This window comes from Taudactylus pleione, unplaced genomic scaffold, assembly GCF_031769625.1.
Source record: "Taudactylus pleione unplaced genomic scaffold, aTauple2 ptg000614l, whole genome shotgun sequence".
NCBI classification, from domain to species: Eukaryota; Metazoa; Chordata; class Amphibia; order Anura; family Myobatrachidae; genus Taudactylus; species Taudactylus pleione.
Genome location: NW_028285016.1, coordinates 455,661 through 482,586, shown reverse-complemented (window position 1 = coordinate 482,586; position 26,926 = coordinate 455,661). Strand labels below are relative to the sequence as shown.

Here is a 26,926-nt window from a genome sequence, read left to right as displayed (position 1 = left end):
CACTGACATGCTATGGCTAACCCCAATCTGATTGACCCTAGCAACCCCAACGTAGATCTCCCTGTACAGTGTCTAAAACCTATGAGAAAGGGCTGCGGGGAGGTGTTTAGGGAATCAGAAGCTCATGAAACCTGAAAATGGCCGTATACTGAAGAGCCACACACAGAGCTTGTCCTGGCTTGGAATGCCAGATGAAAACCAGACCAACTGTAAGCCATGTAATGTATTGGTGGCTTGGCAGCTCTAGTTCTCATGTTTCGCCTGGTCCCTGCCTGTGGTTGAAAAACATTTACAGCAAGTGACTGTGGACATAGAAAGTCCCCTGCCATTGCCTAGTCAGATTACAGAAGACATGTATCCTCCCCGTGGTGAATGCCACAAGGGATCCAGAGGCTGGTGCTCTGTCACCATCACTGTGGAAAAGGTAGCGGACACGGTGCTAAGAGACAACCTAAGTGGCAAGGTAGGCCCCTGGGGTCATAGGTCGATAGAGGATAAATGGAGGGCAAGTCTGACAGAGTAGACCAGTGACAGAGGAGCAGTGCCTGTGGTGTAACATGGGAGGAAGCAGGGGTAGGCCCAAACCAGCAAAGACAGAGGCAACCAGAGACTGTCCTCAACCCATTACCCCAGGACCGATACTGACCATACAAACTGTAGGGCCCCGCAGACATGTGGTCAATTACTTTAGTTCTGTAGTGACACCTTATACAGATTGGACTAGGAAATGACTTCCCAAGCCAGTTAATTCCAGCATGCGAGTTGGAATTACAGTCATTGAAGTAGGCTGCAGTACCAGCTCCATTGCGGACCAGGACATTGTGGTTTAAACTAATACATCACAGTGCATATTCGGAGCAGTACTGAACCAGGAGTGACCATATGGACAGAAGAACCCACTGTGCAAACAGTTTTTTTTTCATTAGTTTGTACGGACAAAGGAGGGTGTAGGATAAGAGATTGCTGTAGTGACTGAGCAAGGAGAATATGTGACTCTTTTCTGTAATACGTGTTTATTACTCACCTGTGCTGATATCTGTAGGGATTTCCTCCTCCTTACAATGCTGATCACCTCTCACATACGTCTCTTCTTCTCCCTCTATATCTTCTGCCTTCATATCAGTCACATATGTCTCTTCTCCCTCTGTATCTTCTGCCTTTATATCAGTCACATACGTCTCTTCTCCCTCTATATCTTCTGCCTTTATATCAGTCACATACGTCTCTTCTCCCTCTGTATCTTCTGCCTTCATATCAGTCACATATGTCTCTTCTTCTCCCTCTATATATTCTGCCTTCATATCAGTCACATACGTCTCTTCTTCTCCCTCTGCCTTCATATTGGTCACGTATGTCTCTTCTCCGTTTATATCTTCTACCTTGAAGAACTGACTGGTATTAATCTAAATAATCCATAAAACAATAAGATTTTAATAATTATGTTAACCAAGAATAAACAGAATTATATCAATTTATAAAACACAGACAGCTTCTGTACAGATTAGTGACAATCACTTTGGTATATTGGTGAGATCCTAAATCCCATCTACCTGATCCTCCTTCAGGATCCTGTGATTCTCCTTTGTACAATCCTGAGAATAGAGAGGACGGGGACATCTCTCTGGGGTATTTCTGTTACTGGGTCCATCTGTAGGAGACACACAGTGACTGAGTACATTGAATATATGTGATTATCTGATGATGAGTATATATAGGTGGCCCCCATACCTGCTCTCCCCTGTACAATAAATGACAGTCTACTCTTACCCATTGATGTCAGAGGCCGGTGATTCTCCATCATCACGTCCTTGTACAGACCCCTGTGTTCCTCTATATACTCCCCCTCCTGCATTGAGACATAGACAGTGACATACTGACAACTTATAGGAACCAATACACAAAATCAGGGCCTGACAATGTGTTCCAGCCTCCCTAGGCTAATACTCTCATAGTGCCCCAAACCTTATGTTTGTTTTCTTTACCTGACCAGTGCCCTGTGTGGAGTTTGTATTTTCTCCCTGCAAAGGGTTCCTCTAAATACTTATAATTCCTCCCATACTCCAAAAACATATTTGTAGATTAATTGGCAGCTGCTGACTTTAATGGACCCTAGTGTGTGCATATACTTGTGTGCTAGATAAATTAGAGTGAGCTCCAATGGGGCAGGGTCTGCTGTGGATAAGAAATATTCTCTCTGTGGTCCTGCAGACCTGGTGCTATATCAATACATCCTAGTAATATCCCTACAGCTCCAGAGGTCTTTCCACCCACTGCACGTTATCTCTAATAATCTAATGGGAGAAAGTCCACACAGGACTGGTGTATATTGTGATTTTAAAAATGTTTATTGCTCATATATAATATATCTTATTCAGGTATCAATATACACTAAAGGTGCCTATCCACTAGATAATTAAAATGAGCGATTGAACGATATCATTATCGTTCGATCGTTCAATAATCGTTTGCAGATTGTTTAAAAAATGTCTAAAACAACCAGCGATGCACGTTCCCCCTGGTCGTTTAGACATCTATCATCGGGCAAACATGCTGGTCAACCTGATGATAACGTCAGATTTTGCATGTTTGCATATGATTGATTGTGCCTAAACTGAACGACTGCTCGCTCAGTGTAGGCACATCACAGACTGACAAATGACTGCACGATTACAATGTGGTAATCATGCAGTTTTTTGCCAGTCTTCTAGTGGACAGGCACCTTAAGGAACCAACAATTGTCTAAAATAGTGAGAAAAATTCCTACAGTACAATGTGCTGGAGGTGCTCCCAGGAGTCAGAGCAAGGAACTAAAGAATTCAAATTGTAACTTTCAATAATACAATTATAACATATAATTTTCCTATTGTATTAACAATTTACAAGAATTGTAAGCAGAATACCAAGATGATAATTCAAATATATAAGTATTTTATATTAAAAGACAAAATTATTAACATTTCATAATGAATGTAATTATTCAATATAGTTTGAAAAATTTATGATTATAGTACTTTATTGTCGATTTTCATAAATTCATAATTTTCTAGTAATTATATATGTATTATGGTGATTAACATATAATACATATATATAACATAATACAAAAATATAATTTTTGGGGTACATAATACTACATATAATTCTTGCGGTACATAATACATATATATAATTTTTGAGGTACATATATAATTATTGAGCTGATCAAATTAATAAACTATCCTGTGCCTATCATTCTTACAGCACTACAAAATTATGAATTTCAGAAAACGGACAATGTACCGTAAACATCATATTTTCGCCCTATATGGAATAATGACACTATTTATGAATTAAGAATTTCAGTTTTTACTATAAAGTAATTATATATGTGTAGCTTTTTGTGGGCATTAGGAAAAAACTGAAGGTTTTTAAATGGTGTCAAATGGCTGATTTGTGCTTTAATTTAAAAAATACAAAAAAATTATAAAAAAACAAACTTTTTGTTTACTCTCAAACGAATTAAACAAAAAAAAAAAAGAAGGATAAAAGGAGAATTTGGGGTACTTTGGGGGTACTTTGAAAGCTTTTTCAAAAATGTTTAAAATTTTTTAAAAAGAATACTGTAATTAAAAAATTGGAGTGCCTAAACTAACAATCAAGTTGATTTTGGGGTAATTTTTTTAACCCTAAAAATTACATGTAATTATTGGACTAATTAAGCTAATTGGAAACTTCTAATTACCTATTTAGTCATTAGGGGGAGTGTCCAAGGGGTTCAGCACAGTGTCCCGATATTTTAACATTAAAATATAGGCTTTCCTCTCCATCTCTCACCCTCAGGAAGGTGTTAATGGAAAAATGCGAATTCACTCTGTCTGGTTCAGTGCGAGTTCGCTATGTGAATTTGAAGTGAAAATAGCAATTCGCACCTATTTAGATTGACCCCAAAGTATAGTTATCTATAGTACTCGTCAGCCCTCTCTATGGAGTTGTTGCCCATAGCAACCAATCAGATTCTACTTATCATTTATCTAGCACCTTTTCGAAGATAATAGCTAGAATCTGACCCCTGGCAGGGGCGTGTTATCTAAAATGGGGACTGATTATAAGAGAAGATTGTGTGTCCTCAGGGTCAGCTAAATGCCCAGACCCCATACAGAAATATCCCCTTCTACTACCTTGGAGGCAGCCCTGGGGTAGTGCAATCAGATGTATATCCTGACTATTCATTGTGGTTTATAATGAGCTACACCAGTGGTCTCCAACCTGTAGCTCGCGAGCTACCGGTAGCTTGCGGTCTTAATTTTGGTCGCTCACCTAGTTGCAGTACTACCGAGTCAACTAGGAGGAAGTGATCTCTGATGTGTGCTCCCCTATGGCATCGACGCCCTGCCAGAAAATCACACAGCAGCCCTGTCTATATCTTTTGCTCCTCTACTGCACGTACCTCCTTGGAGCCAGAAATTAACACTGAAATTTGCCTCTTCTTAAATTTATTTACAAACAGCAACAATATCACTGTAATAATTAAATGCATTGTTATTTTCTATCAAACGTTTTTTTTTTTCATTTTCATTACATTACCTTCAATTGTTCATTATTTAGCCACATTTTATTTTTCTGCAATTTTAGTAGCTCTTCAGGAGGTTTCAATTTTATAAAGTAGCTCACACCTCACTTAAGGTTGGAGACCACTGAGCTTCACTATAATGATTACAGATTACTGTGAACTCACTCACAGTACTCCGCTACAGGTAATGAGGGAGGCGGAACCCAGTGACTTCACCGCATGTGGTCACCATAAACAATTACAGCCAGGACAAATACCGGACCTGCAGCAACAAGGTAAACTTATCTGGGGCGGGATAAAATATTTAGGGTAAAAGATCCAGTTCATGTGAAACAAACCTAGAAAATGGAAGACGATCAAATGTGAAAATGCAATTTAAAACATTCATAAGCAGGTATTCAATTAGCCGCAGGGTTTACCCCGCGACTAATTGTCAGCCAAAATCCCTGCGGAGCAGGGAAAAGCTATTCAATAACATAGCATTTTTCCCACGCCGAAAAATCGGTACCTGATTTGGTGGTTTTTACACGGATTTTACCTCGCACCTCCATGAGGTGTGAGGTCAATTCCGACTGCAGGAAATCTCGGGTAATTGCGAGCGAGGAATCCCTGCTATTTGAATTAGTCCGGCGCGGCTAATTGAATATGCCCCATAGTGTAATATATACATTAAATGTTTTTCTTACATGGCTGGAATTTAGGATTAGGCCTATATGCAATATGACTATAAGGAGAACGGAGGCCCAGCGTGGAAGGTGCACAAAAATATTATTCCTTGGTTGCAGTCGCTACCATAATAGACACCAGAGTTTATGCCAACTATATCATAATAATAATAATAATAATAATAAAAACAGGACACCAGAGACTGCTACCCTGTATAATAATAATACTACAAGAGATACTGCTCTCCCTCTATAATAATAATATTAAAATCAATAGTAATAATAATAAATAACAAAATTAATAAAAATATAAAGACACCAGAGAATGCTTACAATAAATATTATATTATTATTATTATTATTACTATTATTATTAATAATAATAATAATAATAATAATAATAATAATAATAATAATAATAATAATAATATCATTGAGTTACAGGGCACCAAAGGGTGCTTCCTGTGTATTATAATAATATCAAGACACCACAAACTTATCATGTATAATAAGAACAGGACAACTCAAGCTGCACACCGTGCATAAAACATTTTTATAATAGTAGTAGTAATAATAATATTAATACTATGACATCACAGGCCACCCTATATGTATACAAACAATTGACAGGACACCATATGCTGCTCTCTCTGTATATACATCTTAACAGGGCAACATAGACTGCTCCCCTTGTATAATAGTAATAATAACAGGATACCACAGACTGCATCCCCTGTATAATAATAATAGTAACAGGACATCACACACTGCTCCCCCTGTATAATAATAAAAGGACACCACACGCTGCTCCCCCTGTATAATAATAATAATAATTATAACAGGACACCACAGACTGCTCCCCCTGTAAAATAATAATAACAGGACACCACAAGCTGCTCCCACTGTATAATAATAATAATAACAGGACACCACAGGCTGCTCCCCCTGTATAATAATAATAAAAGGACACCACATGCTGCTCCCCCTGTATAACAATAATAATAATTATAACAGGACACCACAGACTGCTCCCCCTGTATAATAATAATAACAGGACACCACAAGCTGCTCCCCCTGTATAATAATAATAATAACAGGACACCACAGGCTGCTCCCCCTGTATAATAATAATAACAGGACACCACAGGATGCTCCCCCTGTATAATAATAATAACAGGACACCACAGGCTGCTCCCCCTGTATAATAATAATAACAGGACACCACAGGCTGCTCCCTCTGTATAATACTAATACCAGGACACCATAGGCTGCTCCCCTGTATAATAATAATAACAGGAAACCACAGGCTGCTCCCGCTGTATAATACTAATAACAGGACACCATAGGCTGCTCCCCCTGTATAATAATAATAATAACAGGACACCACAGGCTGCTCCCCCTGTATAATACTAATAACAGGACACCACAGGCTGCTCCCCCTGTATAATACTAATAACAGGACACCACAGGCTGCTCCCCCTGAATAATAATAATAATAATAATAACAGGACACCACAGACTGCTCCCCCTGTATAATAATAATAACAGGACACCAAAGGCTGCTCCCCCTGAATAATAATAATAACAGGACACAACAGGCTGCTCCCCCTGTATAATAATAATAATAACAGGACACCACAGGCTGCTCCCCCTGTATAATAATAATAACAACAGGACACCAGAGGCTGCTCCCCCTGTATAATTATAACAGGACACCACAGGCTGCTTCCCCTGTATAATAATAATAACAGGACACCACAGGCTGCTCCCCCTGTATAATAATAATAAGAGGACACCACAGGCTGCTCCCCCTGTATAATACTAATAACAGGACACCACAGGCTGCTCCCCCTGTATAATAATAACAGGACACCACAGGCTGCTCCCCCTGAACAATAATAATAACAGGACACCACAGGCTGCTCCCCCTGTATAATAATAATAACAGGACACCACAGGCTGCTCCCCTGTATAATAATAATAATAATAACAGGACACCACAGGCTGCTCCCCCTGTATAATAATAATAACAGGACACCACAGGCTGCTCCCCCTGTATAATAACAATAATAACAGGACACCACAGGCTGCTCCCCCTGTATAATAAAAATAATAACAGGACAACACAGGCTGCTCCCCCTGTATAATAATAATAATAACAACAGGACAACACAGGCTGCTCCCCCTGTATAATAATAATAATAATAACAGGACACCACAGGCTGCTCCCCTGTATAATAATAATAATAACAGGACACCACAGGCTGCTCCCCCTGTATAATAATAATAATAACAACAGGACAACACAGGCTGCTCCCCCTGTATAATAATAATAATAACAGGACACCACAGGCTGCTCCCCCTGTATAATAAAAATAATAACAGGACAACACAGGCTGCTCCCCCTGTATAATAATAATAATAACAACAGGACAACACAGGCTGCTCCCCCTGTATAATAATAATAATAACAGGACACCACAGGCTGCTCCCCTGTATAATAATAATAATAACAGGACACCACAGGCTGCTCCCCCTGTATAATAATAATAATAACAACAGGACAACACAGGCTGCTCCCCCTGTATAATAATAATAATAACAGGACACCACAGGCTGCTCCCCTGTATAATAATAATAATAACAGGACACCACAGGCTGCTCCCCTGTATAATAGGGGTCACACTATTACCGGTCTAAAGATCTCTCCTCTACTCGGTCCCTCAGTCACCCGGATGCAGAGATGTAAGACACGCCCTCTACGATGTTGGAACACAAAAACCAACTGTTTGGTGGAACGCACAGGCAGGAAGTCAGGTGGAACGCACAGACAGGAAGTAGGCTATGTAACAGGTTCCGGGTGAGGAGAAGCGGTGACTGTCGGGGTGAGCACCTATACAGGTACCTAGTGACATCTGATCCTATATATATATATATATATAAAACATAGATACACAGAGAGCTCACATACATGACACACACATGTAACACACATGATGTACCCCCCTCACAACCATAACCCAGCTCCTATATGTATCCATTATATCCTATTATCTCCTATATTCCCCTGTACTGCTGCCCTTATCCCCTCCTCTATACCTCTGTACTGCTGCCCTTATCCCCTCCTCTATTCCCCTGTACTGCTGCCCTTATCCCCTCCTCTTTACCCCTGTACTGCTGCCCTTATCCCCTCCTCTATACCCCTGTACTGCTGCCCTTATCCCCTCCTCTATATCAGTGTACTGGTGCCCTTATCCCCTCCTCTATACCCCTGTACTGCTGCCCTTATCCCCTCCTCTATACCCCTGTACTGCTGCCCTTATCCCCTCCTCTATACTCCTGTACTGCTGCCCTTATCCCCTCCTCTATACTCCTGTACTGCTGCCCTTATCCCCTCCTCTATACCCCTGTACTGCTGCCCTTATCCCCTCCTCTATACTCCTGTACTGCTGCCCTTATCCCCTCCTCTATACTCCTGTACTGCTGCCCTTATCCCCTCTATACCCCTGTACTGCTGCCCTTATCCCCTCCTCCATACCCCTGTACTTGTGCCTTTATCCCCTACTCTATACCCCTGTACTGCTGCCCATATCCCCTCCTCTATACCCATGTACTGCTGCCCTTATCCTCACTTCTATACCCCTGTACTGCTGCCCTTGTCTCCTCCTCTGTACCCCTGTACTGCTACCCTTATACCCTCCTCTGTACCCCTGTACTTCTTGCCTTATCCCCACCTCTTTACTGCTGCCCTTATCCTCTCTTCTGTACCCTGTACTGCTGCCCTTATCCCCTCCTCTATACCTCTGTACTGCTGCCCTAATCCCCTCCTCTGTATCCCTGTACTACCCTATACCCCTGTACTGCCCTAGTCACCTCCTCTGTATCCCTGTACTGCCCTAATCCCCTCCTCTATACCCCTGTACTGCCCTAATCAAGTCCTCTGTATCCCTGTACTGCCCTGATCACCTCCTCTATATCCATGTGCTGCCCTGATCCCCTCCTCTATATCCCTGTACTGCCCTGATCACCTCCTCTATATCCCTGTACTGCCCTGATCCCCTCCTCTATATCCCTGTACTGCCCTAATCAAGTCCTCTGTATCCCTGTACTGCCCTGATCACCTCCTCTATATCCATGTGCTGCCCTGATCCCCTCCTCTATATCCCTGTACTGCCCTGATCACCTCCTCTATATCCCTGTACTGCCCTGATCCCCTCCTCTATATCCCTGTACTGCCCTGATCCCCTCCTCTATATCCCTGTACTGCCCTGATCCCCTCCTCTATATCCCTGTACTGACCTGATCCCCTCCTCTATATCCCTGTACTGCCCTGATCCCCTCCTCTATATCCCTGTACTGCCCTGATCCCCTCCTCTATATCCCTGTACTGCCCTGATCCCCTCCTCTATATCCCTGTACTGCCCTGATCCCCTCCTCTATATCCCTGTACTGCCCTGATCCCCTCCTCTATATCCCTGTACTGCCCTGATCCCCTCCTCTATATCCCTGTACTGCCCTGATCCCCTCCTCTATATCCCTGTAAAGCCCTGATCCCCTCCTCTGTTTCCCTGTACTGCCCTGATCACCTCCTCTGTTTCCCTGTACTGCCCTAATCACCTCCTCTGTTTCCCTGTACTGCCCTAATCACCTCCTCTGTATCCATGTACTGCCCTAATCCCCTCCTCTGTTTCCCTGTACTGCCCTAATCCCCTCCTCTATATCCCTGTACTGCCCTAATCCCCTCCTCTATATCCCTGTACTGCCCTAATCCCCTCCTCTGTATCCCTGTACTGCCCTAATCCCCTCCTCTATACCCCTGTACTACCCTAATCCCCTCCTCTATATCCCTGTACTGCCCTAATCCCCTCCTCTATACCCCTGTACTGCCCTTATCCCCTCCTCTATATCCCTGTACTGCCCTAATCACCTCCTCTATATCCCTGTAGTGCCCTAATCCCCTCCTCTATACCCCTGTACTGGCCTAATCCCCTCCTCTATACCCCTGTACTGGCCTAATCCCCTCCTCTATACCCCTGTACTGGCCTAATCCCCTCCTCTATATCCCTGTACTGCCCTAATCCCCTCCTCTATATCCCTGTACTGCCATAATCCCCTCCTCTATATCCATGTACTGTCCTAATTCCCTCCTCTATATCCCTGTACTGCCCTAATCCCCTCCTCTATTTCCCTGCACTGCCCTAATTTCCTCCTCTATATCCCTGTACTGCCCTAATCTCCTCCTCTATATCCCTGTACTGCCCTAATCTCCTCCTCTATACCCCTGTACTGCCCTAATCTCCTCTATGCCCCTGTACTGCCCTAATCACCTCCTCTATATCCCTGTACTGCCCGAATCACCTCCTCTATACCCCTGTACTTCCCTAATCACCTCCTCTGTATCCCTGTACTGCCCTAATCCTCTCTTCTACACCCCTGTACTGCCCTAATCACCTCCTCTGTATACCTGTACTGCCCTAATCCCCTCCTCTATATCCCTGTACCGCCCTAATCCCCTCCTCTATATCCCTGTACTGCTCTAATCACCTCCTCTGTATCCCTGTACTGCCCTAATCACCTCCTCTGTATCCCTGTACCGCCCTAATCACCTCCTCTATACTCCTGTACATATGGATTCCTGTCCCAAAATTATTTACAATTCCCATCATGTCGGCATTAAATTGCTACAATACTGGGATTGTTATTAAGATAGAAATGTAAAAAAAATATAAATAAAACATTTTAAAACCCAATCTCTGCCCTGGAAATAGCTGTCGTACTCTGAAATGTCTACTTTGCGCTGTTGACCAGTTTGAATTTGTAAGGCATGGAAGTAGAGTTACGTTTCAGTATGTGAGACATTAGAAACGTTAGACGGGTACCTGCCGTGCACTTATGTGCATCCGGTCGACACGTAGCTCCTCTCTGCTCTTATTGGAGTCAGCACATCATGTCGGCAAGTAGCTGGAAAATGTGCACTTCTAAAGTTACAGGATGCTTCCAGTCATCAGCGCTTGTTGAATGGCGGTTTCTAAAGTGAGAAAGCGTTCGTGCAGCTCCAACAGCGAGTCCCGCCTAGTTTTGCAATCCACTATTAGTGACGATTTTTTACCTTTCTCGGCTTTTACATGTGTTGTAGGTTGATTTTTGATAAATGTGTTTTCAAAAAATTTATTTTTCTGTCAATTCTGACCAGACGCAAACTCCCAAATTTGTTTTGGCCATGTAAGATAATATTCATATATCCCCACCACCACCACCATTTTAAAATATCTTTATTGTATTTCTATATTTTAAAATTACTTAATTCCTGGTAAATCAATATACCCTCTAGCAATCAATAAAAGTGTTGAACGTCAGTCTAAAGCTTTCATATGCACTAGAGTTGCATCTAGTGATGTATTTATTAAAGGCTAAATATAATAGAACATTTTTCATATCATAGGTGGCGGACCATCAATATTCATGTCCCTTGAACTTGTTAGGGTAATGGCCACTTTTGGTAGAATTTTTATGTAATGTGTGGCAGTTAAAGGTGTATGCAAACTGCCAGAGGTTTGTAAAATAACGCTGCAAGTTCTGCTTTCAAAAAATGTAACCAAACAGACGTCTCAGGCGTATCTCATGTATGTGTAACGTACAAAGTTGGGCTTTTTTGTACGGTTGCCATAATATAAAATTCCAAAGTGTCACTTTGAAATGCAAGAATAACGTTTGTGTGTTTTTTACATTAATACATCTTTATGAAATTAGACAGAAAGTGCGGATGATCCGGCAACTGTACCTTAACCAGAGGACGTTTAAGTCTTATTTTTTATATCAATATGCATAATGGTACTTCTGCCGCACTTTGAAGTGCAGTCCACAAGAAATTTACATATATGTGGCAGCAGTACTTGTGATTTTCTCCGTTACCAGTCCCGTGAGTGCCGCCGCTGTGGGAGAGTGTTTGTATATATATATATATATATATATGTATATGTTTTTGTTTTTGTTTTTTAATTATAATTTTTATTTTATTTATTTTTTTCATTTAAAAAAAAAAAATTAAAGAAAAAAAAGACAGCGGGCAGTACAAAGTCTCTCCCTCCCTTTCGTTGGATTTTTTTACATTTTTTTTGTACATCTCCTGCGAGCTTGCAACAGCGAGAAATACAACTGTCCCCAGGACCCCCACACTCCCACTCTGACTGTCTCTCTCCTCTCCTTACTACTGTCTACTGCAGACTCCAGTGACCAATCTCTCCTTTCCTACCAGCTGATGTCCGTCCTCGCCCCTTGCATTGAGCGCAGTTGGCCAGCATATAAGTCACACTTACGCTGCATCCAGAACTGTGCCGCTCGCGGATGTGGTGACTGAGACTGTAGACACTCACTGAGAGTAACTATCTCAGTGACCGTCACAATTTTTTTTTTTCTTTTACTAACGTAGATTGCAGGAGGCGTGCTATATACTCTCCCTCTATGTATATAGGAAACCGGTATAAATATGTTATTGTTTGCATATGTAAAATAGACCCTTCATGTATATTATGCACTATTAACTCCTATTAACTAAACACAGATGAAAATATATTTTAATAACCGTTTCCCCCAATACACAGGATTACACAGTAGTGAAGAGGACATCCGGTGAGTGTGAGCAGGACCCAGAGCCCCATCACGGTGCCTCCACCTCACTCACTGATACCTGAGAGACACAATGACCAGAAGATCCTGGAACTCACCAACAAGATCATTCAGCTGCTGACTGGAGAGGTGACTGCTGGGAATGGGACGTTATACAGTAACACCAGGGGATGTGTCTTGGTGATGACTGGAGAGGTGACTGCTGGGAATGGGACATTATACAGTAACACCGGGGGATGTGTCTGGGTGATGACTGGAGAGGTGACTGCTGGGAATGGGACATTATACAGTAACACCAGGGGATGTGTCTGGTTGATGACTGGAGAGGTGACTGCTGGGAATGGGACATTATACAGTAACACGAGGGGATGTGTCTGGGTGATGACTGGAGAGGTGACTGCTGGGAATGGGACATTATACAGTAACACGAGGGGATGTGTCTGGGTGATGACTGGAGAGGTGACTGCTGGGAATGGGACATTATACAGTAACACCGGGGGATGTGTCTGGGTGATGACTGGAGAGGTGACTGCTGGGAATGGGACATTATACAGTAACACCGGGGGATGTGTCTGGGTGATGACTGGAGAGGTGACTGCTGGGAATGGGACATTATACAGTAACACCGGGGGATGTGTCTGGGTGATGACTGGAGAGGTGACTGCTGGGAATGGGACATTATACAGTAACATCGGGGGATGTGTCTGGGTGATGACTGGAGAGGTGACTGCTGGGAATGGGACATTATACAGTAACACGAGGGGATGTGTCTGGGTGATGACTGGAGAGGTGACTGCTGGGAATGGGACATTATACAGTAACACGAGGGGATGTGTCTGGGTGATGACTGGAGAGGTGACTGCTGGGAATGGGACATTATACAGTAACACTGGGGGATGTGTCTGGGTGATGACTGGAGAGGTGACTGCTGGGAATGGGACATTATACAGTAACACCGGGGGATGTGTCTGGGTGATGACTGGAGAGGTGACTGCTGGGAATGGGACATTATACAGTAACACCGGGGGATGTGTCTGGGTGATGACTGGAGAGGTGACTGCTGGGAATGGGACATTATACAGTAACACCGGGGGATGTGTCTGGGTGATGACTGGAGAGGTGACTGCTGGGAATGGGACATTATACAGTAACACCGGGGGATGTGTCTGGGTGATGACTGGAGAGGTGACTGCTGGGAATGGGACATTATACAGTAACACCGGGGGATGTGTCTGGGTGGTGACTGGAGAGGTGACTGCTGGGAATGGGACATTATACAGTAACACCGGGGGATGTGTCTGGGTGGTGACTGGAGAGGTGACTGCTGGGAATGGGACATTATACAGTAACACCGGGGGATGTGTCTGGGTGGTGACTGGAGAGGTGACTGCTGGGAATGGGACATTGTACAGTAACACCGGGGGATGTGTCTGGGTGGTGACTGGAGAGGTGACTGCTGGGAATGGGACATCGTACAGTAACACCGGGGGATGTGTCTGGGTGGTGACTGGAGAGGTGACTGCTGGGAATGGGGCATTGTACAGTAACACCGGGGGATGTGTCTGGGTGATGACTGGAGAGGTGATTGCTGGGAATGGGACATTATACAGTAACACCGGGGGATGTGTCTGGGTGATGACTGGAGAGGTGACTGCTGGGAATGGGACATTATACAGTAACACCGGGGGATGTGTCTGGGTGATGACTGGAGAGGTGACTGCTGGGAATGGGACATTATACAGTAACACCGGGGGATGTCTCTGGGTGATGACTGGAGAGGTGACTGCTGGGAATGGGACATTATACAGTAACACCGGGGGATGTGTCTGGGTGATGACTGGAGAGGTGACTGCTGGGAATGGGACATTATACAGTAACACCGGGGGATGTGTCTGGGTGATGACTGGAGAGGTGACTGCTGGGAATGGGACATTATACAGTAACACCAGGGGATGTGTCTGGGTGATGACTGGAGAAGTGACTGCTGGGAATGGGACATTATACAGTAACACCAGGGGATGTGTCTGGGTGATGACTGCTGGGAATGGGGCATTATACAGTAACACCAGGGGATGTGTCTGGGTGATGACTGGAGAGGTGACTGCTGGGAATGGGACATTATACAGTAACACCGGGGGATGTGTCTGCGTGATGACTGGAGAGGTGACTGCTGGGAATGGGACATTACACAGTAACACCAGGGGATGTGTGTGGGTTAGACTGGAGAGGTCACTGCTGGGAATGAGACATTATACAGTAACACCAGGGGATGTGTCTGGGTGATGACTGGAGAGGTCACTGCTGGGAATGAGACATTATACAGTAACACCAGGGGATGTGTCTGGGTGATGACTGGAGAGGTGACTGCTGGGAATGGGATATTATACAGTAATACCAGGGGGATGTGTCTGGGTGATGACTGGAGAGGTGACTGCTGGGAATGGGACATTATACAGTAACACTGGGGGATGTGTCTGGGTGATGACTGGGGAGGTGACTGCTGGGAATGAGACATTATACAGTAACACCAGGGGATGTGTCTGGGTGATGACTGGAGAGGTGACTGCTGGGAATGGGACATTATACAGTAATACCAGGGGGATGTGTCTGGGTGATGACTGGAGAGGTGACTGCTGGGAATGGGACATTATACAGTAACACTGGGGGATGTGTCTGGGTGATGACTGGGGAGGTGACTGCTGGGAATGAGACATTATACAGTAACACCGGGGGATGTGTCTGGGTGATGACTGGAGAGGTGACTGCTGGGAATGGGACATTATACAGTAACACCGGGGGATGTGTCTGGGTGATGACTGGAGAGGTGACTGCTGGGAATGGGACATTATACAGTAACACCGGGGGATGTGTCTGGGTGGTGACTGGAGAGGTGACTGCTGGGAATGGGACATTATACAGTAACACCGGGGGATGTGTCTGGGTGGTGACTGGAGAGGTGACTGCTGGGAATGGGACATTATACAGTAACACCGGGGGATGTGTCTGGGTGGTGACTGGAGAGGTGACTGCTGGGAATGGGACATTATACAGTAACACCGGGGGATGTGTCTGGGTGGTGACTGGAGAGGTGACTGCTGGGAATGGGACATTGTACAGTAACACCGGGGGATGTGTCTGGGTGGTGACTGGAGAGGTGACTGCTGGGAATGGGACATCGTACAGTAACACCGGGGGATGTGTCTGGGTGGTGACTGGAGAGGTGACTGCTGGGAATGGGGCATTGTACAGTAACACCGGGGGATGTGTCTGGGTGATGACTGGAGAGGTGATTGCTGGGAATGGGACATTATACAGTAACACCGGGGGATGTGTCTGGGTGATGACTGGAGAGGTGACTGCTGGGAATGGGACATTATACAGTAACACCGGGGGATGTGTCTGGGTGATGACTGGAGAGGTGACTGCTGGGAATGGGACATTATACAGTAACACCGGGGGATGTCTCTGGGTGATGACTGGAGAGGTCACTGCTGGGAATGAGACATTATACAGTAACACCAGGGGATGTGTCTGGGTGATGACTGCTGGGAATGGGGCATTATACAGTAACACCAGGGGATGTGTCTGGGTGATGACTGGAGAGGTGACTGCTGGGAATGGGACATTATACAGTAACACCGGGGGATGTGTCTGCGTGATGACTGGAGAGGTGACTGCTGGGAATGGGACATTACACAGTAACACCAGGGGATGTGTGTGGGTTAGACTGGAGAGGTCACTGCTGGGAATGAGACATTATACAGTAACACCAGGGGATGTGTCTGGGTGATGACTGGAGAGGTCACTGCTGGGAATGAGACATTATACAGTAACACCAGGGGATGTGTCTGGGTGATGACTGGAGAGGTGACTGCTGGGAATGGGATATTATACAGTAATACCAGGGGGATGTGTCTGGGTGATGACTGGAGAGGTGACTGCTGGGAATGGGACATTATACAGTAACACCAGGGGATGTGTCTGGGTGATGACTGGAGAGGTGACTGCTGGGAATGGGATATTATACAGTAATACCAGGGGGATGTGTCTGGGTGATGACTGGAGAGGTGACTGCTGGGAATGGGACATTATACAGTAACACTGGGGGATGTGTCTGGGTGATGACTGGGGAGGTGACTGCTGGGAATGAGACATTATACAGTAACACCAGGGGATGTGTCTGGGTGATGACTGGAGAGGTGACTGCTGGGAATGGGACATTATACAGTAACACCAGGGGATGTGTCTGGGTGATGACTGGAGAGGTGACTGCTGGGAATGGGATATTATACAGTAATACCAGGGGGATGTGTCTGGGTGATGACTGGAGAGGTGACTGCTGGGAATGGGACATTATACAGTAACACTGGGGGATGTGTCTGGGTGATGACTGGGGAGGTGACTGCTGGGAATGAGACATTATACAGTAACACCAGGGGATGTGTCTGGGTGATGACTGGAGAGGTGACTGCTGGGAATGGGACATTATACAGTAACACCAGGGGATGTATCTGGGTGATGACTGGGGAGGTGACTGCTGGGAATGAGACATTATACAGTAACACCAGGGGATGTGTCTGGGTGATGACTGGAGAGGTGACTGCTGGGAATGGGACATTATACAGTAACACCAGGGGATGTGTCTGGGTGATGACTGGAGAGGTGACTGCTGGGAATGGGACATTATACAGTAATACCAGGGGATGTGTCTGGGTGATGACTGGAGAGGTGACTGCTGGGAATGGGACAGTATACAGTAATACCAGGGGAGGTGTCTGGGTGATGACTGGAGAGGTGACTGCTGGGAATGGGACATTATACAGTAACACCAGGGGAGGTGTCTTGGTGATGACTGGGGAGGTGTCTGGTCGGAATGGGACATTATACGGTAACACCGGGGGATGTGTCTGGCTGATGACTGGAGAGGTGACTGCTTGGAATAGAACATTATACTGTAACACCTGGGATGTGTCTGGGTGATGACTGGAGAGGTGACTGCTTGGAATAGAACATTATACTGTAACACCTGGGATGTGTCTGGGTGATGACTGGAGAGGTGACTGCTGGGAAGGGGACATTATACAGTAACACCAGGGGATGTGTCTGGGTGATGACTGGAGAGGTGACTGCTGGGAATGGGACATTATACAGTAACACCAGGGGATGTGTCTGGTTGATGACTGGAGAGGTGACTGCTGGGAATGGGACATTATACAGTAACACGAGGGGATGTGTCTGGGTGATGACTGGAGAGGTGACTGCTGGGAATGGGACATTATACAGTAACACGAGGGGATGTGTCTGGGTGATGACTAGAGAGGTGACTGCTGGGAATGGGACATTATACAGTAACACCGGGGGATGTGTCTGGGTGATGACTGGAGAGGTGACTGCTGGGAATGGGACATTATACAGTAACACCGGGGGATGTGTCTGGGTGATGACTGGAGAGGTGACTGCTGGGAATGGGACATTATACAGTAACACCGGGGGATGTGTCTGGGTGATGACTGGAGAGGTGACTGCTGGGAATGGGACATTATACAGTAACATCGGGGGATGTGTCTGGGTGATGACTGGAGAGGTGACTGCTGGGAATGGGACATTATACAGTAACATCGGGGGATGTGTCTGGGTGATGACTGGAGAGGTGACTGCTGGGAATGGGACATTATACAGTAACACGAGGGGATGTGTCTGGGTGATGACTGGAGAGGTGACTGCTGGGAATGGGACATTATACAGTAACACGAGGGGATGTGTCTGGGTGATGACTGGAGAGGTGACTGCTGGGAATGGGACATTATACAGTAACACTGGGGGATGTGTCTGGGTGATGACTGGAGAGGTGACTGCTGGGAATGGGACATTATACAGTAACACCGGGGGATGTGTCTGGGTGATGACTGGAGAGGTGACTGCTGGGAATGGGACATTATACAGTAACACCGGGGGATGTGTCTGGGTGATGACTGGAGAGGTGACTGCTGGGAATGGGACATTATACAGTAACACCGGGGGATGTGTCTGGGTGATGACTGGAGAGGTGACTGCTGGGAATGGGACATTATACAGTAACACCGGGGGATGTGTCTGGGTGGTGACTGGAGAGGTGACTGCTGGGAATGGGACATTATACAGTAACACCGGGGGATGTGTCTGGGTGGTGACTGGAGAGGTGACTGCTGGGAATGGGACATTATACAGTAACACCGGGGGATGTGTCTGGGTGGTGACTGGAGAGGTGACTGCTGGGAATGGGACATTGTACAGTAACACCGGGGGATGTGTCTGGGTGGTGACTGGAGAGGTGACTGCTGGGAATGGGACATCGTACAGTAACACCGGGGGATGTGTCTGGGTGGTGACTGGAGAGGTGACTGCTGGGAATGGGGCATTGTACAGTAACACCGGGGGATGTGTCTGGGTGATGACTGGAGAGGTGATTGCTGGGAATGGGACATTATACAGTAACACCGGGGGATGTGTCTGGGTGATGACTGGAGAGGTGACTGCTGGGAATGGGACATTATACAGTAACACCGGGGGATGTGTCTGGGTGATGACTGGAGAGGTGACTGCTGGGAATGGGACATTATACAGTAACACCGGGGGATGTCTCTGGGTGATGACTGGAGAGGTGACTGCTGGGAATGGGACATTATACAGTAACACCGGGGGATGTGTCTGGGTGATGACTGGAGAGGTGACTGCTGGGAATGGGACATTATACAGTAACACCGGGGGATGTGTCTGGGTGATGACTGGAGAGGTGACTGCTGGGAATGGGACATTATACAGTAACACCAGGGGATGTGTCTGGGTGATGACTGGAGAAGTGACTGCTGGGAATGGGACATTATACAGTAACACCAGGGGATGTGTCTGGGTGATGACTGCTGGGAATGGGGCATTATACAGTAACACCAGGGGATGTGTCTGGGTGATGACTGGAGAGGTGACTGCTGGGAATGGGACATTATACAGTAACACCGGGGGATGTGTCTGCGTGATGACTGGAGAGGTGACTGCTGGGAATGGGACATTACACAGTAACACCAGGGGATGTGTGTGGGTTAGACTGGAGAGGTCACTGCTGGGAATGAGACATTATACAGTAACACCAGGGGATGTGTCTGGGTGATGACTGGAGAGGTCACTGCTGGGAATGAGACATTATACAGTAACACCAGGGGATGTGTCTGGGTGATGACTGGAGAGGTGACTGCTGGGAATGGGATATTATACAGTAATACCAGGGGGATGTGTCTGGGTGATGACTGGAGAGGTGACTGCTGGGAATGGGACATTATACAGTAACACTGGGGGATGTGTCTGGGTGATGACTGGGGAGGTGACTGCTGGGAATGAGACATTATACAGTAACACCAGGGGATGTGTCTGGGTGATGACTGGAGAGGTGACTGCTGGGAATGGGACATTATACAGTAATACCAGGGGGATGTGTCTGGGTGATGACTGGAGAGGTGACTGCTGGGAATGGGACATTATACAGTAACACTGGGGGATGTGTCTGGGTGATGACTGGGGAGGTGACTGCTGGGAATGAGACATTATACAGTAACACCGGGGGATGTGTCTGGGTGATGACTGGAGAGGTGACTGCTGGGAATGGGACATTATACAGTAACACCGGGGGATGTGTCTGGGTGATGACTGGAGAGGTGACTGCTGGGAATGGGACATTATACAGTAACACCGGGGGATGTGTCTGGGTGGTGACTGGAGAGGTGACTGCTGGGAATGGGACATTATACAGTAACACCGGGGGATGTGTCTGGGTGGTGACTGGAGAGGTGACTGCTGGGAATGGGACATTATACAGTAACACCGGGGGATGTGTCTGGGTGGTGACTGGAGAGGTGACTGCTGGGAATGGGACATTATACAGTAACACCGGGGGATGTGTCTGGGTGGTGACTGGAGAGGTGACTGCTGGGAATGGGACATTGTACAGTAACACCGGGGGATGTGTCTGGGTGGTGACTGGAGAGGTGACTGCTGGGAATGGGACATCGTACAGTAACACCGGGGGATGTGTCTGGGTGGTGACTGGAGAGGTGACTGCTGGGAATGGGGCATTGTACAGTAACACCGGGGGATGTGTCTGGGTGATGACTGGAGAGGTGATTGCTGGGAATGGGACATTATACAGTAACACCGGGGGATGTGTCTGGGTGATGACTGGAGAGGTGACTGCTGGGAATGGGACATTATACAGTAACACCGGGGGATGTGTCTGGGTGATGACTGGAGAGGTGACTGCTGGGAATGGGACATTATACAGTAACACCGGGGGATGTCTCTGGGTGATGACTGGAGAGGTCACTGCTGGGAATGAGACATTATACAGTAACACCAGGGGATGTGTCTGGGTGATGACTGCTGGGAATGGGGCATTATACAGTAACACCAGGGGATGTGTCTGGGTGATGACTGGAGAGGTGACTGCTGGGAATGGGACATTATACAGTAACACCGGGGGATGTGTCTGCTTGATGACTGGAGAGGTGACTGCTGGGAATGGGACATTACACAGTAACACCAGGGGATGTGTGTGGGTTAGACTGGAGAGGTCACTGCTGGGAATGAGACATTATACAGTAACACCAGGGGATGTGTCTGGGTGATGACTGGAGAGGTCACTGCTGGGAATGAGACATTATACAGTAACACCAGGGGATGTGTCTGGGTGATGACTGGAGAGGTGACTGCTGGGAATGGGATATTATACAGTAATACCAGGGGGATGTGTCTGGGTGATGACTGGAGAGGTGACTGCTGGGAATGGGACATTATACAGTAACACCAGGGGATGTGTCTGGGTGATGACTGGAGAGGTGACTGCTGGGAATGGGATATTATACAGTAATACCAGGGGGATGTGTCTGGGTGATGACTGGAGAGGTGACTGCTGGGAATGGGACATTATACAGTAACACTGGGGGATGTGTCTGGGTGATGACTGGGGAGGTGACTGCTGGGAATGAGACATTATACAGTAACACCAGGGGATGTGTCTGGGTGATGACTGGAGAGGTGACTGCTGGGAATGGGACATTATACAGTAACACCAGGGGATGTGTCTGGGTGATGACTGGAGAGGTGACTGCTGGGAATGGGATATTATACAGTAATACCAGGGGGATGTGTCTGGGTGATGACTGGAGAGGTGACTGCTGGGAATGGGACATTATACAGTAACACTGGGGGATGTGTCTGGGTGATGACTGGGGAGGTGACTGCTGGGAATGAGACATTATACAGTAACACCAGGGGATGTGTCTGGGTGATGACTGGAGAGGTGACTGCTGGGAATGGGACATTATACAGTAACACCAGGGGATGTATCTGGGTGATGACTGGGGAGGTGACTGCTGGGAATGAGACATTATACAGTAACACCAGGGGATGTGTCTGGGTGATGACTGGAGAGGTGACTGCTGGGAATGGGACATTATACAGTAACACCAGGGGATGTGTCTGGGTGATGACTGGAGAGGTGACTGCTGGGAATGGGACATTATACAGTAATACCAGGGGATGTGTCTGGGTGATGACTGGAGAGGTGACTGCTGGGAATGGGACAGTATACAGTAATACCAGGGGAGGTGTCTGGGTGATGACTGGAGAGGTGACTGCAGTGAATGGGACATTATACAGTAACACCAGGGGAGGTGTCTTGGTGATGACTGGGGAGGTGTCTGGTCGGAATGGGACATTATACGGTAACACCGGGGGATGTGTCTGGCTGATGACTGGAGAGGTGACTGCTTGGAATAGAACATTATACTGTAACACCTGGGATGTGTCTGGGTGATGACTGGAGAGGTGACTGCTGGGAAGGGGACATTATACAGTAACACCAGGGGATGTGTCTGGGTGATGACTGGAGAGGTGACTGCTGGGAATGGGACATTATACAGTAACACCGGGGGATGTGTCTGGGTGATGACTGGAGAGGTGACTGCTGGGAATGGGACATTATACAGTAACACCGGGGGATGTGTCTGGGTGATGACTGGAGAGGTGACTGCTGGGAATGGGACATTATACAGTAACACCGGGGGATGTGTTTGGGTGGTGACTGGAGAGGTGACTGCTGGGAATGGGACATTGTACAGTAACACCGGGGGATGTGTCTGGGTGGTGACTGGAGAGGTGACTGTTGGGAATGGGGCATTGTACAGTAACACCGGGGGATGTGTCTGGGTAATGACTGGAGAGGTGACTGCTGGGAATGGGACATTATACAGTAACATCGGGGGATGTGTCTGGGTGATGACTGGAGAGGTGACTGCTGGGAATGGGACAGTATACAGTAATACCAGGGGAGGTGTCTGGGTGATGACTGGAGAGGTCACTGCTGGGAATGAGACATTATACAGTAACACCAGGGGATGTGTCTGGGTGATGACTGGAGAGGTGACTGCTGGGAATGGGATATTATACAGTAATACCAGGGGGATGTGTCTGGGTGATGACTGGAGAGGTGACTGCTGGGAATGGGACATTATACAGTAACACTGGGGGATGTGTCTGGGTGATGACTGGGGAGGTGACTGCTGGGAATGAGACATTATACAGTAACACCAGGGGATGTGTCTGGGTGATGACTGGAGAGGTGACTGCTGGGAATGGGACATTATACAGTAACACCAGGGGATGTATCTGGGTGATGACTGGGGAGGTGACTGCTGGGAATGAGACATTATACAGTAACACCAGGGGATGTGTCTGGGTGATGACTGGAGAGGTGACTGCTGGGAATGGGACATTATACAGTAACACCAGGGGATGTGTCTGGGTGATGACTGGAGAGGTGACTGCTGGGAATGGGACATTATACAGTAATACCAGGGGATGTGTCTGGGTGATGACTGGAGAGGTGACTGCTGGGAATGGGACAGTATACAGTAATACCAGGGGAGGTGTCTGGGTGATGACTGGAGAGGTGACTGCTGGGAATGGGACATTATACAGTAACACCAGGGGAGGTGTCTTGGTGATGACTGGGGAGGTGTCTGGTCGGAATGGGACATTATACAGTAACACCGGGGGATGTGTCTGGCTGATGACTGGAGAGGTGACTGCTTGGAATAGAACATTATACTGTAACACCTGGGATGTGTCTGGGTGATGACTGGAGAGGTGACTGCTGGGAAGGGGACATTATACAGTAACACCAGGGGATGTGTCTGGGTGTTGACTGGAGAGGTGACTGCTGGGAATGGGACATTATACAGTAACACCGGGGGATGTGTCTGGGTGATGACTGGAGAGGTGACTGCTGGGAATGGGACATTATACAGTAACACCGGGGGATGTGTCTGGGTGATGACTGGAGAGGTGACTGCTGGGAATGGGACATTATACAGTAACACCGGGGGATGTGTCTGGGTGATGACTGGAGAGGTGACTGCTGGGAATGGGACATTATACAGTAACACCGGTTGATGTGTCTGGCTGATGACTGGAGAGGTGACTGCTGGGAAGGGGACATTATACAGTAACACCTGGGATGTGTCTGGGTGATGACTGGAGAGGTGACTGCTGGGAATGGGACATTATACAGTAACACCAGGGGATGTGTCTGGGTGATGACTGTATCATTCTTTGTCAGGTTCCTATAAGGTGTCAGGATGTCACTGTCTATGTCTCCATGCAGGAGGGGGAGTATAAAGAGAAACACATGGGTCTAAGGACGTGATGATGGAGAATCACCGGACCCTCACATCACTGGGTAAGAGGAGACTGTAATTTATTGTACAGGGGAGAACAGGTATGGGGGGCCCCTATATACACACATCACCTGATAATTACATATGTACAATATACTCAGTCACTGTGTGTCTCCTACAGATGGACCCAGTAACAGAAATACCCCAGAGAGATGTTCCCGTCCTCTTTATTCCCTGGATTGTACAGAAGAGAATCACTTGATCACATGGGTGCATCAGGTAGGTGGGATTTAGGGTCTCACCAAAATATGAAAGTGACTTTTTATTATATTCTCTATAGAGAAACTGTGTGTGTATTTTTTATACTGATATTCTACTGTTTTTTTCTCCATTATTGAAATCTGATGTTGTTAGAGAGTTATCTTATTGTCTTGTGTGTTATTAGGGTGAAGACCTACATTTTTTTAAGGTAGAACCTATGGATGGAGAAGAAGAGACATATGTGACTGACATAAAGGCAGAAGATACAGAGGGAGAAGAAGAGACGTATTTGAATGACATAAAGTCAAAAGATATAGAGGGAGAAGAAGAGACATATGTATCTGATAACAGGGCAGAAGATATAAAGGGAGAAGAAGAGACGTATGTGACTGATATAAAGGCAGAAGATATAGCTGGAGAAGAAGAGACATATGTGACTGATATAAAGACAGAAGACATAAAGGGAGAAGAAGAGACGTATGTGACTGATATAAAGGCAGAAGATATAGAGGGAGAAGAAGAGACGTATGTGACTGATATAAAGACAGAAGATATAGAGGGAGAAGAAGTGACTGATATAAAGGCAGAATATCGAGAAGAAGAAGAGACGTATGTAAAAGATATAAAAGCAGAAGATATAGGAGGAGAAAGAGAGACGTATGTGACTGATAATAAGACAGAAGATACAAAGGTAGAGGAAGAGACAAATGTGACTGATATGAAGGCAGAAGATACAGAGGGAGAAGAGACGTATGTGACTGATATGAAGGTAGAAGATATAGAGGGAGAAGAAGAGACGTATGTGAGGGGTGATCAGCAGTGTAAGGAGGAGGATATCCCTACAGATATCAGCACAGGTAAGTAATTAACACTTATTACAGAACAGAGTGACATATTCTCCTTGCATAGTCATTACAATAATCTCTTATCTTACACCTTCCTTTGGCAGTACAAATTAATGAGGGAAATGTATCTGGCTAGTGTTGGAGTCAGGAGCCATCAGCCCCTAATATACTAAACTATTTCGTTTGACAGCCCCATGTTCTTAATACCGGGACATGAAACCGCTACTGTACACTGTTGCAACACCTCTTGTCAGCTAATTGCTACTGGTCCCTCACTATTTGCCAGTCTGCACCAAGTAGCTGGCAGATTGTTTTAGCTTCGAGACACTTGGTTCACTCCAGAACAGCAGAAAAATTAAATAGCATTTTGTGCTATTCTGGTGGTCACAGTATTCAAGCAGATGCAGGCGTATTAAAGCAAGTAGATGTTAGCTCCAATTAAATGTTTTCAAAAATACATTTCCTTTGCTGAAGGTACTTGGTAATGTCACAGCTCATAAGATGTTCCACAGAAGTTATTTTCTCAAGTTATTCATGGGGATAATGCCCGGGGACCCTAAGCGTCATAGCTCCAAGAAGAGTGGAAATCTGTGCCCGATATTTCATCCCATATCGGAGTCCAGATGAGCCCAGCTTCATGGTAAACTAAACTTTTTTAGGTTCTGCAAGTCTATTAGAATCATGAAATAACCTTTAAAGTCCCCATGTACACATATAACCCTAACATAAGTCTCTCTGAATTTCCCAGAGTCCACCAAGGCCACCGTGTTACAGCCTTCCACTTTTACTTAATACTTCATTAGTTCTTTCCCAGAGATCATCTCGCTTGAACAATTACTAACCCTGTTCCAGGATACTAACATCTCTGGTCACTGTCCATAACTTTGTCAAGATCAGCACACATTTGTACCTGCATGACTTAGGTCTGACACAGAGTTAATCTAAAACACTGTATCTTTCCTAATCACTGTCTCCAAGTTGTACATTTATAGACTTTGTTTCACGAGTGACAGAATTTTTTAATCTCTTAATGCAATTACAATTAAGTCCCAGTTATCATTACACAAATAACTTGTAGGTCAGATATGTAGCATGGATTATCTGAATCCACAAGCAAAATGGATCCAATAAGAATCACAGAGGCCAACCTTATTAAAAGAAGTTTAATATTAGAAAGATATAGTGCTTAGAGTATGTTCACAAAACAATAAGAATGACATACAAAGATAATCTTAGGCAAATAATTTTCTCAGGAACAAAAAGAAAAATATAAGTTTC

The 26,926-nt window shown here is 46.0% G+C and overlaps 2 protein-coding genes across 3 annotated transcripts in view; one reads left to right on the top strand and one right to left on the bottom strand.

Moving 5' to 3' along the window:
- LOC148479707 (uncharacterized) overlaps window positions 1-26,926 on the bottom strand; it is a 181,134-nt gene that overhangs the window by 92,811 nt on the left and 61,397 nt on the right. Inside the window, 1 exon segment of the mRNA XM_088454408.1 lies at window positions 1,080-1,379. Within this exon segment, the coding sequence (XP_088310534.1) occupies window positions 1,080-1,379 (300 nt within the window).
- LOC148479708 (uncharacterized) overlaps window positions 1-26,926 on the top strand; it is a 75,426-nt gene that overhangs the window by 42,293 nt on the left and 6,207 nt on the right. The window contains exons 1-4 of one of the 2 annotated variants that reach the window (XM_088454410.1): window positions 12,815-12,969; window positions 24,530-24,604; window positions 24,724-24,821; window positions 24,988-25,660. The exons of the other annotated variant lie outside the window; for it this stretch is intronic. Of the exons in view, the coding sequence (XP_088310536.1) occupies window positions 24,571-24,604; window positions 24,724-24,821; window positions 24,988-25,660 (805 nt within the window). The 5' untranslated portion in view covers window positions 12,815-12,969; window positions 24,530-24,570. Of the gene's footprint in view, window positions 1-12,814; window positions 12,970-24,529; window positions 24,605-24,723; window positions 24,822-24,987; window positions 25,661-26,926 lie in introns of those variants that run through there. 2 annotated transcript variants of the gene reach the window in all.